This window comes from Cibotium barometz, chromosome 60 (assembly GCF_041138505.1).
Source record: "Cibotium barometz isolate CiBa-2024 chromosome 60, ASM4113850v1, whole genome shotgun sequence".
Lineage (NCBI taxonomy): Eukaryota > Viridiplantae > Streptophyta > Polypodiopsida > Cyatheales > Cibotiaceae > Cibotium > Cibotium barometz.
The window spans coordinates 28,648,379-28,662,461 of NC_141105.1; the positions used below are offsets into that span (position 1 = coordinate 28,648,379).

At 41.8% G+C, this 14,083-nt stretch overlaps 1 protein-coding gene across 1 annotated transcript; it reads left to right on the forward strand.

Annotated features, from left to right (window-relative positions):
• The first annotated feature begins 240 nt into the window (after positions 1–240).
• LOC147605211 (putative pectinesterase/pectinesterase inhibitor 51) lies at positions 241–3,206 on the forward strand. Its single transcript, XM_086794340.1, has 2 exons — positions 241–2,223; positions 2,313–3,206. The coding sequence occupies exons 1-2, from the start codon at positions 1,020–1,022 to the stop codon at positions 3,008–3,010; spliced, it is 1,902 nt and encodes a 633-aa protein (XP_086650466.1). The 5' UTR covers positions 241–1,019; the 3' UTR covers positions 3,011–3,206.
• Positions 3,207–14,083: the final 10,877 nt, after the last annotated feature.

The window sequence follows — 14,083 nt, forward strand, 5'->3', positions numbered from 1 at the left end:
ACAGGAAAGTGGGAGGATAGTGGAAAGGATGCAGCTTACTTTTGGGTGGGTGGTGGGGCTAGAGCAGTTAGATCATCATCGCAGTACTTTGGCGAGTGTGGGGAGGTGATTGAGACTCGAGAGTATACCTAGCTACTTATAGCACATGCCAGTCCGCTTCGTGCTTGTGCAAGGCTAGTCAGTAGCTAGCGTCTCATGACAGAGGGTCAGTATAGAGACATTGGAGGCAGTGCTTTTGATGAGGTACGTGACACCCTTGGCTTGAGCCTCGAGCTAGTTTGGTCACCTCACTTGCTTTGCAATTTTGTGTTAGTACAGCCCCAGCCCATGCGACCTTTTGCACGCGCTCCCCCCCTTTTTTTTTTCCCTGGGTTTCTATTCCAATTCTTATTCAAGCATTACAGGCTATTAGGTAGCTGGACGCGTATTGTCTTTTCTTTGCCAATTCGATTTTTGGTGGGGGGGGGGGTAGGTGCTGCCTGCAGGTGCATCATTGGTCACTAAATATTGTAGCAGCTGAAGCCTACATGCCACATATCATCATGGCGCACATTGCACACAGTAAATTGCTGGCACTGGGTGATGACTCGGATCTCTTTACCTGGCCCTTGAGCCTTGCAACACCTTTATCGTCGATCGGTCCACGTTTCCCAAGCCGCGCAATTTTGATAGACAGCTTTTGCCAGTTTTTGGCTGCTGTCCCCGCCGTCCCGTCACGAGGAAAACTTCGTCCTTCCCCACCTACACGTTGTCGTATCGTGCACTCTTGCTGAGCCATCTCAACCTCAAGCTGCTTCTCTTCACACTTGCAAATTTAGAGGTATGATGCCGGGCTAAGTGTGCTTTGATCAGGGGGTGGCCGGACTGAGCCCGACGCCGCACGAGCCTCGGCGCTCCTCTCTGACTATCAGTTATACATGGTGGGTTAATTAGCCACCATCCATTGCATTGAAACAAGGAAGGGGCCGGGCCTCAATTGTGCTTCTTTTAGACTTACCTAGAAATTGAAATTCCAAGTGATGCCTGGAGAAAGGGAGCAAGAGGGGGAGGATTCAGCAGCAGCAGCAGGAGGTGGTGATAGTTCCAAGGGGCAGCTTGCAGCAGAGGAGGCGCCATCGCGGGCCAGCACGAGCTTAGATCACTGGGAGGCCCAATCGGTGGACGTCCACAAGACAGCGTTCCCTGTTTTCGAAGAAGACGACGACAGGGGCCTGAGCAGGACGTTCAGGATGACCATCATCCTTGGCTCCGTTCTTATGATGGTCGCCGTCATCCTCTGCCTGGTGGTCATCCTGCCCCGCTCAGGCAAAAAACATGACAAGTCCAAGCGCATGGAATTGAACATCCTACAGCTTGAAGCTGTTGGTGATGATAATTACACGGTGCCGGCCGTCATCGCAATAGTGTGTAAGGCCACCCGTTTTCCCGACACGTGCGAGGCTTCCCTGCTTTCGGAACCCTCCGCCCGCTCTGCCTCAAGAGCCACGGATGTCGTCAACTCAGCTGTCGGAATCTCTCACAGTGAGGCCGTCACAGTCCGCACTCTTTCAGAGCAGTTGCTGAAAACTTCCCACAACGTCAACCTCACCAGCGCCGCCAGCGATTGCGAGTACTTGCTGGGGAGAGCTGCAAGTTTTCTCGCGAGATGCCAAGAGACCCCCCTCGCGAGGCAGATGGCCTGGCAAGTGGCCGACGCTCAGGCGTGGATGAGCGCCGCGCTCACCTATGAGAACGATTGCTGGTCGGCACTCAGCTATGTCAACACAACGAAGGCCGTGGACCACCTCATGGGGCAAGTGAATTACGCCATCACGCTCACCAGCAATTCCCTTAGCATGGTGGATGCATACAGGGCTCACGGCAACAACGTCAGTGCCTGGGCGCCGCCCACACGGACCAGCGTGTACAGTGCAGTGCCGCCGCCCAATGGCAGCAGAGACGGAGGCGGAACCGGAGACTGGTGGGGGAGCGCCGCTGTGACGGTGGCTAAGGACGGCAGCGGGCAGTACTCCAGCGTGCAAGCGGCGGTGGACGCGGCGCCGGAAGGAGCGACGGAATGGTTCACGATCCACATCCGAGAGGGGGTCTACGAAGAGACGGTGAGGATTCCGTCGGCCAAGACGAAGCTAGCGCTGGTAGGGGATGGGATGGAAAGAACGGTAATTACCGGCAAACGCAATGCACAGATGCCGGGGGTGACGACGTACGACTCAGCCACCGTGGGTAATTTACCAATTTCCGTCAGCTAATCTAACGTAGCGGCATAATAACGGACACCTTACTAACAGAAGCGGCTGTTTCTGTCGTTGCAGCGGTGGATGGAGACGGGTTCGTGGCGGTGGGCATGACGTTTGAAAACACCGCTGGCCCGCAGATGCACCAGGCAGTGGCGTTGCGGGTGGACAGCGATTTTTCCACCTTCTATAACTGCTCCTTTCTAGGTTATCAAGACACACTCTACGTGCATTCTCTCCGGCAGTTCTACAGGGGCTGCCGGATCGAGGGCACCATCGATTTCATCTTTGGTAACTCTGCCGCCGTCTTCCAAGACTGCCTTATCCTGTTCCGTCCGGGTAACCCTAACGTGGCCACCAGTGTGGTCACCGCACAAGGCCGGACGGACCCCGCCGAAACCACCGCCCTCGTCTTTCACAACTGCACGCTCAACGGCACCTTGGCGTTCCTGCAGGGCTACGCCACGTCGCCCGATCGCCACCACGCCTACCTAGGGCGCCCGTGGAAGAGGTTCTCTCGCACCATCTTCTTGCTGTCCGACCTGGCTGGTTTTGTCCGGCCTGAGGGCTGGCTGCCGTGGAACGGCACCTTCGCCCTCGACACCCTCTTCTATGGCGAGTACCTCAGCTCTGGCCCGGGTGCCGATCCGGCCGCCCGCGTTGCGTGGTCTACCCAGATTCCATACGACGTGGCTCTCTTCTTCACAGTTGCCCCGCTCATCCAAGGCGACCGCTGGATCCCGGCTACAAATGTCCCCTTCTCATTGTCACTATGATCAGTCTCTCTTCTCCGTCAAACGCTCCATCAAATGTACCATTGTTGTACAAACTATAACCTGCCCTTCACCTTTAAGAAGCTATTATAATGTATCGTCACCTTACATCAAGAGTTTAAAGTCTTGCATATGGTGGATTTGGGAGCACCTTCATGTGAAAACAGTTTTTCAGAAAAAGCAAGACAGAACAAATAAACTATTAGGCTTGGAGATATATGTGCACTAACTTAATACGAATTTCATGGACGTCCTAATTAATGTTGTCACATTTTGATTGTCCTCATTTCACGCCCCAAAAAAAAAGTTCAGTATTCTTTACTTCTGAGCATGAGTAAGTTAACAAATACAATACATGCAAAGAATAATGTAGGGCCACTTGTATAAGGATGATCATATTAATGAGAAAAGGTGTTGAAATGAGTGATGCTATTACCTAGTCAAGTTATCCCACATTAGCTATAAAAGCTTTGTTGTACTCTCCTCATATAAAAGGGGGCCATTTCAAGCAATGAATCAAGCAAGCTCCCAAGCCTCTTTATGAGTATTTATTATTTTTGTGTTTAGGTATCACCCACCCTAGTTTATATAAGCACTCATCACGTTGAGCTTGGTTTAAGCTCCCTATTAACTTAGCTCTAGCTTTTTCTAATCTTTCTTTAGCTTAATCTCAATCATTACTCATCATTATACTTCACTAATTTCACCTTATCTACTCACTTTACTAGTGGCTCAAAATTATCAAGCTTTTGGCATTGCTTGCTCCATAAGCTATCTTCAAATTCCTTTTGAAGGGAGATTCCTTAGCTCATTGCTAAGAGCCTCACCAAAGCAATTAAAGAAACTCTTCCTCCACAGCCCGATTTTTGCGTTGCAGAGGCCGCACGACGTTTTCTACTCATTCCAGCTCTATATTTGCAATTGACCCAAGCCCATTTAGGAGACTTCTCATCATCATTCAAGAAGTGCACATCCAAAAAATGAGCACATTTGGTCCATTGTAGCGATGGCTGTAGGACGCAGAAAACTAGTAGAACGAAATCGCCTTCATCCCGTGTTCCTATGGCTCAAATTGAGGTAATTCTTGCTTGGGTCTTTGCTCACTATTAGGCTAAACTTGCCATTCCAAAAGCCCCATCAAATTTCCTACCTACAAGCTTAATTTCATTCTCCAATTTCTTGCCTTCTCTAATCAATATGATTAAGCACTAATTACTATCATTAACTATGATCAGCACATGGTTAATAAATTAGAGCTTTAAATTTGAAAAAATGTATCACTTACTTGCATTGAATCTTAACCACTCTAATGCATTCAAGTCCTCAATTGTAAGAGAGCAAAAGACACTGCCATGAGATTTGTCACAAACTCGCGGTAAGACCCTCTTGTAAAATCATTGTAAGAAAATAAAAAAGGTTTGAACTACAAATTTTGTACGAGCTTAGACACTGCTAACAAAGCAAAACAAAAGCTTGTTAGTAAGACCTTCTCGGTATGGAGCATGTAGAAGTTGTTTCAAGATTTAATGGTGATGGGTTTTACACATGACCAAGCAAGACCATGTACTTGCTTATGCGTAAGGGCTTTGGCACCTCATTGGGATGAACAAGTGGAGTTTGAGCCACTTTAAAACAACAAAGCATTGGGTCTTATCATTCAAAATCTTGGTGCTGATATGATTAGTCACATTGCTGGCATCAAGGATGTCAAGTTGGCATGGTAGGAACTCAACAAGATTCTGGGCATCGACTCAAAGATCTCAAAGACCAACCTTCTTATGTAGTTTTACAAGATCGACATCGAGACCATGGCACAACACATCAATAAGTTCAAAGGTATCAAGCAACAACTTAGTGCATTAAGAAAGTCATTGAGGAAGATGAATCTATTACTGTATTGTTAAAAAGTGCTGACAAAGAACCTTATGAAGCACTTGTTGCTACACTTAAAAAAATGCCCAACACTAAAATTCAAGATATAGAATTATCTCTACTTGAACACGAATGAAAATTCAAGGATAAAGAACAATTCAAATCACATTCAAGTGAGCAAGCACTGTATACAAAGGGTGCGAGATTTCAAAGAACAAATCAATCAACATCTCAACTTCCAAAATGCTATCACATTGCGAAAAACTTGGTCATACCAAGGATGAATGTTGCAACAACAATAAAGATAAAACAAAGCTTATTTGTGACTACTGTGGAAAAATCGGTCACCTAGAAGATGATTTCTATCACAAAAAGAAGCAGGCAAACTACATCGAGGTCAAAGCTTCCCTAGCAGAAGAAGCACTCTTCTAGACAAAGAACTATTGTATTTTTTCACCCTTCTTGTCTCTACAAAAAGTGTGATGTAATCAACCTCTGAGGCCATATGATGCAGTCAAGCTAAAATTCACAGCCAAAGCAGCTATAATGCGCCAAAGTAGCATAAGAGCCAAAGTTGCCTAGCACAACGGGAGAGAGAGGAAGAGTGAAAGCCTAAAAATTGTACCCAATCTAGCATCAACGGGGGGCATCAAACGGGGGGTGTTGAAATGAGTGATGCTAGAGTGCCAAGTCACTTAGTCAAGTTTGTTAGAATAGAGGCAACGTAAGCAATAGTAGGCACACAAAAACGTACTTTATTCATGAGAGAGCCTGAATATATAGGCAAGAGATTTTTACAACTGACATCATTGATGATCCATGAGATGGAATCCAGATCCTATAATCTCTCCCCTGATTACTCCACGATTCTCTCCACACCACACTTGTACTCTCCTAGATTCTAGCCTACACACACATGGACATACTGCCTTACATCATAGATTAGATCACTCACACTAGCACACTCTTAAGCACACCTCTATTCCTATGTTCACCATGTGAACTGATGCTATCACCCCTATACATTTTAGTCCTCTTGAGTTTGATTTACCAACACCCCCTCTCAAACTCAGAATGTACAATAGTTTAGGCATGACATGACTTGGTCATCCATGACCAACGCAGGGACGTGGTTTTTCAGAGATGTGGAAGGTGTAGGAGACTTGGGTCACAGGTTTAGCCATGACATACAAAGAGTTTACCTTTGGGATTGGTATACAATATCAAGATGAGGTTAATGTGCAGGGGTTACATCTTTATTCAAAACATACGGTCATCAAAAGAAGTTGAAGGAGTGTTGGAGGCCCCCTTCTTCTTCACTTCCATGCTGAGATTTTGGTGTACTTCCTCTTGATGCTCTTGTTCTTCTTCAGCATGTTCTTCATTGTCGGTGATGCACATGAGATAGGCCCTTTGAGCTTTCTTCCTTGAGAAACAGTCCTTCTCTTTGTGGCCTGGCTTGTGGCAGAAGTCACAAATAATAGTGTCATTATATTTGTATTTCCCTTTGCCAGAGAATCCCTTGTTGTGGTACAGTACATCTTCTCTTACAGATGATTTTGGAGATTCTTGCTTGAACTTATTCTTCTTCTCCTCCTCAAGCAAAGAAGCTTCAATTTCTACTAGTTTTGGATCCGGCATATTGGTGAGGGTTGTTACAACATTGTCATATTCAGGACTAGGAAGAGATTTGAGCAATACACCAATGGAGACATCCTCATCAATGCGTAAATCAATACCCGCAAGTTGAGTCAGGAGACTTTTCATGTAATTTAAATGAGAAGCAAGTGAGGTTTGAGGCTTCTTGACTTGATACTTGGCTCGCCTTTTTAACTTGGTCTTCTTTACATACGCCTCATTAGATGAACAGCAGGAGCTTGTCATTTGAAAATAACTTGATACAGCAGTAATTAAATATTTTCCAAATGCAATGACATACTCAAGAACAGCATTACTTCTCTCTTTTGAAGATCAGTCCACTGTTTGACTTCAAGGGCATGGATGGGCAGCAAATGAGGTCGCCCTACTGGAGGGAAGAAGCAGGAACAGCAAACACTTTGAATAATGTCGATTTGAAGCAGCCTGGGTGTCTTGCCAAAGCAGGAAAAAACAGCATTACGACTGGTTTTTCTCCATTTGCAGGCTGAATGCTCAGCTTCTGAAGTTCATACGTGCTGAATGCCTTCGTTTTGAAGTCGCCCAGCTACTCCTAGATGTTGCCCTGCTGTTTTGAAGTCGCCCAGCTGCTCCTAGACGTCGCCCAGCTGTTTTGAAGTCGCCCAACTGCTCCTAGATGTCGCCCAGCTGTTTTGATGCAGGTTGTAGACTAAAAAGAGACAGCCAGAATGCGGGCAACAACAGTAGAATCAGAGTATTTTCTTCCATCATTGAAATTGCCCTGATGAAGGCGCTCTCTGGCTGAAAGGGTTTGAGTTTAGGGAGGCCATTGTGGCTCCGATACCATGTTAGAATAGAGGCAACGTAAGCAATAGTAGGCACACAAAAACGTACTTTATTCATGAGAGAGCCTGAATATATAGGCAAGAGATTTTTACAACTAACATCATTGGTGATCCATGAGATGGAATCCAGATCCTATAATCTCTCCCCTGATTACTCCACGATTCTCTCCACACCACACTTGTACTCTCCTAGATTCTAGCCTACACACACATGGGCATACTGCCTTACATCATAGATTAGATCACTCACACTAGCACACTCTTAAGCACACCTCTATTCCTATGTTCACCATGTGAACTGATGCTATCACCCCTATACATTTTAGTCCTCTTGAGTTTGATTTACCAACAAAGTTATCCCACATGAGCTATCAAAGTTTTGTTGTACTCTCCTTATATAAAAGGGGGGCATTTCAAGTAATCAATCAAGCAAGCTCTCAAGCCTCTTTATGATTATAAGTCTTAATCTTGTAGCCTAATTGTGCTTGAGTCTAAAGCTTAATTAGTTTAGGATATTCATCATGTTTGTGCTTAGGTATCACACCCACCCTAGTTTATATTAGCATTAATCACGTTGTTAATTAGTATAAGTTTAAGTCTTTATCATCATCATCTCCATGGGAGCTTGGATCTACAAGTTTCATCAAAAGGTAGTAGGACTTGGTCAAAACTAAGCACGATGCACATCACTATCACAAATAAACTTTTTCCATAAGGTGGGTGGTTAGGCATGTATTGGCTAATTTGGCTGGTATATGGGTGTCAACTGCTTACAATCCTCTTATATCTCTAACAAGGATCTGTGGGTGGTCAAGCAGGTATTGGCTAATTTGGATGGTATGTGGGTGTCAACTACTTATAGTCCTCTCAGGACTGGAACAATGGGGTAGCAGTAGACAAAGGCACTATTAGTTTCTTCTACTACAAGAAGCTAGTGGTCTCAGGCATTAGTGCCCTATATTGTAATAGGGTATGGAGACTCAATTGGGGGCTTACTAGCTGGAAGTTTAAATGGGGTCTTCTCTGGAAAAAGTGGACATCCCAATGGCGATGAGGATGCTTTTGTGGAAAGTTATGATGACTGCTCTGCCCTTAGGAATTTTACTTTTGGTGTGTGTCCCAAGTGTGTGGCTATTTGGTAAATATTGGGACTCAGACTCAGAGACTTCATGGGAGCTAGCTGTTATCAGGTTTATATGCCTTTTGGAAATATGGTTATCTAGGATATCAGAGTGTGATGTTAAAGCTAGTCAAGGGGTTGATATTATTAAATGTAAATATATATGCATCCCTAATTGATGGGTTGTGTATTATGCCAATTAGCTGCAATGCTAATGTTCTTAAAGTACTTCAAATAGTACAGTGTAGATAAGGGAGGATTCAGTGGGCCTATGGGGGCTTCTGATAATGATACTAAGATGTTGGTTCATACTTCTAAAAGGTACAACTCAAAGAACTATGACAAGAAGGAGATGGTTGATGATAAGCACACTGAGAGTTACTCCTGGTATATGGGTATAGGATGCTAGTGGAATCCAATCCTAAAGGTCAAGGGACATGTCTAATAGCATAGAAAGGGAGAGGATCCTAGAAGGATTTCCTTTCATACTGTAGAATTTATCCTAAGAGAGCCTTGTTTTCTGTCATCAAAGAGTTGGGTTATCTTTCCTACTGGTCATAACTTGTATATTTGATGGGTTGAACTACTAGGAGTTTGTGTTGTATTTAGTTTTATTTCTCTCTCTCTCTCTCTCTCTCTCTCTCTATATATATATATATATATATATATATATATTATAGTCCCTCCAAAAAACATTTTTCATCAAGTTTATAACTTAAATTTTAAAATTTTGCATCTTTAAATTCAAGGCTAGGCAAAATTACCACTACTTTTTAAGTGATTTAGTTTTAACCATATTGATGATATTCCCAAATCAGTCATTGGGAGGAATAAGAAAATTTCTACCTATTCCACAAAATGTAAAAGATAAATATATAAATAGGGAAAAGTTGTATCTACTTATCTATTTGTTTTTGTTTCTCCATCCTAATTTATGGTAAGGATGGTTTTTTTTCGAACACATGCACATTGTTTTGAAGGCTTTCCTCTATGTGCATGGTTTCACTAACAAATAAGGAGAACAATGGGGGTACAATGTGTTTGCTCTAAATGACAAATAGTGGTGTTTTATGATATAAATAACACTTCAATCATTCAACATAATATCTTTAGGTTATTATAACCATGCGGATGCATTTAAAGCAAGAAAATATTTAATAGAAAAAAGAATTTAGATAAAAACCATCATTCCTTCTGTGGAAAACCAACAACTTTTTATTTAAAAACGACTATGGTATATAGCAAAACCCTAGAAAACCATGTAATTTCTTGTTAACTAGAGAAAAAAAATATTCTATTGCAAGGTATTATCCTAGAAATGCCACAAAAGAAACCTGTGAAGATTCTAGAATTACCAATGAGATCAAATGCAAAGTAGTATTGATGTTGAATTGGTGTGGGAAATACCAACTCTTCATAATATAAACTTTAGGGTCAATGAAAAGTATAGAGAATGGATCCAAGTTCAATTTTCCATGGCGCTAATAAGATTTATGCTAGTAATCCAAAAGTGCTAGGTAATCCAAAACAAAGTATTACTTAGTAGATGTCTTAATGGATGACCATTCATGTGTATTTATATTGATGTCATGATCTATAGCATTACAACATTCATGTCCCTCATGTGTCCATAATAGTGCCACCATGCAAATGCATCCTACATGATATGCTAAAAACTAGCTAGAGTAGACTAAGTTATAGATGGGTCTTGAAATGTGTCACACCCATCATGCGAGATAGTAGCCATAAAGTAGAATTGGAGATCTATTTAACCATGTCACCACTTCATCTATTTGATAAAATTAAGTCACATCCAAGTTATACATGGTGAATCTGGTGGATTCTTGCTTACTTTTTTGACACTCTCATTAACCATTTAATGGGCTTGCAAATCACTTCCACTTTTATTTTTTTGATGATTTTTCACATCTTGCACGCACACATGTACATTTAACTAACCTCGTCAATATGCCAACCCTCCAACTTTGAATGGGGGGCCCATGATGGGCACAAGCATGGCTCATTAGTATGCCCATTGGTGCTTGGAGAACCATAGAACTTGTAGGTACCTCCAAGAGATTCAATTTATGTAACCCTTTGCTTCGACTCTAAATTAACACATACAACCTTTTTTTAGCCAATGTATTTTCCATGAAGAGGTCCAATCTCTAGGTATCATGCTATGAGATTAGGGCACAATATCACATTGCACACCAAGAAGATTTGGACAACCATTTATCCATGAAAATCATCCCATGGCGCTCTTGGCACTCATTCTGCCAAACACATGGCATGGGTCACTTCTACCAAAACTATGTGAATTTGAAGGGCCCATGCCATTTCCTAGGGCTACCCAAATCTTACCACCCATATGCCATGCATATGGGTGTAGATCGATCGTGAACCATACCACTTAACCTTGCATGCCAACTTTATGGCGTATCCTAGACCATCCACACCTTTCCACCCTAGTAGCAGTAGCTTCACTACCAACTTGGGTGACTCGAGGACACAATCACCATTATGAACATGGGGGAATAGAAACCTTAAGGGTGGTCAAGCCCTCAAGCTCTACTAGTCCAATGCTTGGACCTCCACAATCTAATCACTCATGATTCAAAAACTTCATATACATATCTACTTATTAAGAGACTAGAACTAGTGCCAATGGACCTTTCTTAAGTTTTGTTTTTCCTACTATGAAATCTAGTCATTTGTATATAAGTCATTTTTGGACACTAAGCAATACAATACTTGTGTGAGCTCTCCCTCATCTCTATTCTCTTTCTTCCTTATGTTTTGCTGGATTCTTACATAAAGACCATATTAGGGATTTTGGGAAAATCCCATTACTTTGGGAATTCGTCTTTTACTATAATTTCTGGTGTATCTTCAACATACCAAGTCCGAGAATGTGGATTTATAACCTACTCTTCAAGATCTTTCCAACGATACGTCATATGAGCTAGTTTTGACAAAATCTTAAAAAGGTTCACCGTGTCCCCATTTTTGTAATCTTACAAAAGGGGAATTGGGATTTTCCCAAACTCCCTAATATGGTCTTCATAGCTTGTTGATGGTTTGCTTGCATGAATAGGATTGAGTGTAGGATTATCCCTCTCATGAGCTTCTTCTCTACCCCACTTCTTGAGAGAGAGAACTACCGTGAAGGCTATCTCCTCTTTACCTCCATCTAGGTAAGGAAAGCTCTGCCCCTTCACTCCCATGGTGATTAGAACATTTTGGAGATCATTTTTAGGGCCTTCTAAGAAATTCATGAATTTCTATTTTCTCTCTCTAGAAAAAATGTACAAATATAAAATAACTAAATTTTAAGATGTGATTATTCTATTCTTGCATTTATGAATAGTTGCAAGCTTGTCATAAATTCGAATCCTAATATAACCTTATTTTAATATAATTCTTGTTAGCTTGTATTTTCGAATCTTATACACCAAGATAGGGCTCTTTAATGAAGCATTTCGCTCTTAGAATTCTAATAAACCCCTTGATAGTATAAGCAAGATATTATCACCCTCTCTTCACCCTTACACGTAGTCCATGGAGAGAAACAATGTAATCAACCATTCTACTAATGAGCTTAACGAAGTAGATAATAAGAGAAAATATCATCTCCACATTGATCTCTTGATAGTGAGTACGAGCCCACTCAAAAGCGTAAAAAATAATCTGCAATGCTCTCATCAAATGATAAGGCAAACATGAGAGAGTCTGGTTTGCAACACATAGATCTTTGGTGTGATGGATCAATCTATGGTGTGATGGATCAATCTATCCTATCAACCCTACAACCGCTTCCCACCCTCCCTTATCTAATCCCACAACTCTATTACGTTTTACAGGAGATGGAGTCAATGGATTGCTAGGATACTGTCAATCCATTGCTGCCTATGCAAATAGTGAAAGGCAATACTCTCAATACCAAGCAGCTCAACTTCTTCGTTCAACAGAAGAATGCAAGGTACTAAAATTGAGAATGGAGGAAAATGATATTGAACTTGCAAGACTAGAGAAACAGTTCAGGCAAAAGGAAACAAGCGTTGGACTATGGCAAAGGAAGAGAAAGCTCAAGAACTTTGAGAACCTGAAGCCTGGCTCGGGTGGGCTAAAGAAAAGAATCCAAGCAATAAGGTAAGAGATATATTTAAAGCTTTGTTTATTTTGTGTTCTTGATGTTAGAACTTATCATTAAGGGGCTTAAAGAAAAGAATCCAAGCAATAAGGTATGATTGTGTTAGAAATTATCATTGTTGTAACTAGAGGGTTGTACTGCATCTTGACAAGGAAAATATTAATCCGAATATCCATCCAGGAATGCAATTTAAACCTTTGCTTACATCAAGAATGGCAAAGGTAATGTTGCACGAAAAGAAGTTCAAGGTGGTTAAAAGAGATATAATAGAACAATTTGTTAGTAGTAATGCAGTCTTCACAACACAGAAATACAAGAAGCTATGGACAGTAATGGAGTTAGTCGAAGAGGTTACAATGCTATTCATCAGAAGTCATTATCTTTAGTTCTTGATGCCAAGGGAATCAAATGGAAACTACTTCCAACTCATAAAATAGATATCTGGAGATTTCGGGACAAGCTGAATGCAGAGGTATTGCAATACATCGGTAAACCCTACCACATTGAAGAGGAGTTTAATGGAGAAAGTGGTAGCATTCAATACAGTCAATTCAACAATATATTCCTAGATATGGAGCTTTTGCAAAAGAGAATGGTACAATTCTATGACATCACTTACGACGAGGAGACAGGGGGTGTGCTTCAATTTGTCATCAATCTTGATGAATGTGAGATTATCAAAGAGAAAGGTAGAAAGAGTGACAATAACACTAATGAATAGAGCACTCAATAAATTCATGAAGGATGATAATCCGTAATATTTCACCGTGTGCAATCTGAAACAAATATATGGTGGTTAGGATCATTTGAGGTAAATCATATTACATTTATCTACAAACTTGTTTTTCTCTTATTTAGGAAGAAAGTTGACATTATCTATTTATCTATACAGGTCAAGAAAGAAGATCATGAATTATTATTTTGGGTGTTTCATCATACACCCATTCCTAAATTGATTAGCGAACAGATGAAGGGAAACAGAATCATTAGCGTTGACAATAAGGGAGACTTTCAAGTTCAGTGGCATCTTGCAAGTGACCTCAAGACTCTCAAGTGCTTATTCAATTGCAGCAAGGGAGCTAACACAAGGTTACCCTGTCTTTATTGCATAGATTCTGTCTAGCAAAAGAGCTAGACTCTAAGTGGTGGAGAAGACCACCAAACCGAAATTTGATTGATGAGAACTTTCGCCCTGTGTTTGAGATTCCTCTCATCAATGTACATATTTGTACCCTTCATGCGTTATGTCGTATCATTGAGAAATTGGTGTTTCTCTACATTGGCTTTGCTTGGAAGATAAAGAAGGTGCCAGAGAGAAAAGAAGCCCTTTGCTCATTGGAAAAAGGTGTTGTCTGAGATTGGTGGACTACATGAAGGAAATGTTCGTATTTTGAAAGACACTAAGAAGTCAACCAATGAGAAGGATGTACCAATGAAACCATCAATCGGAGGTGTTAAAGCAAGAAGAT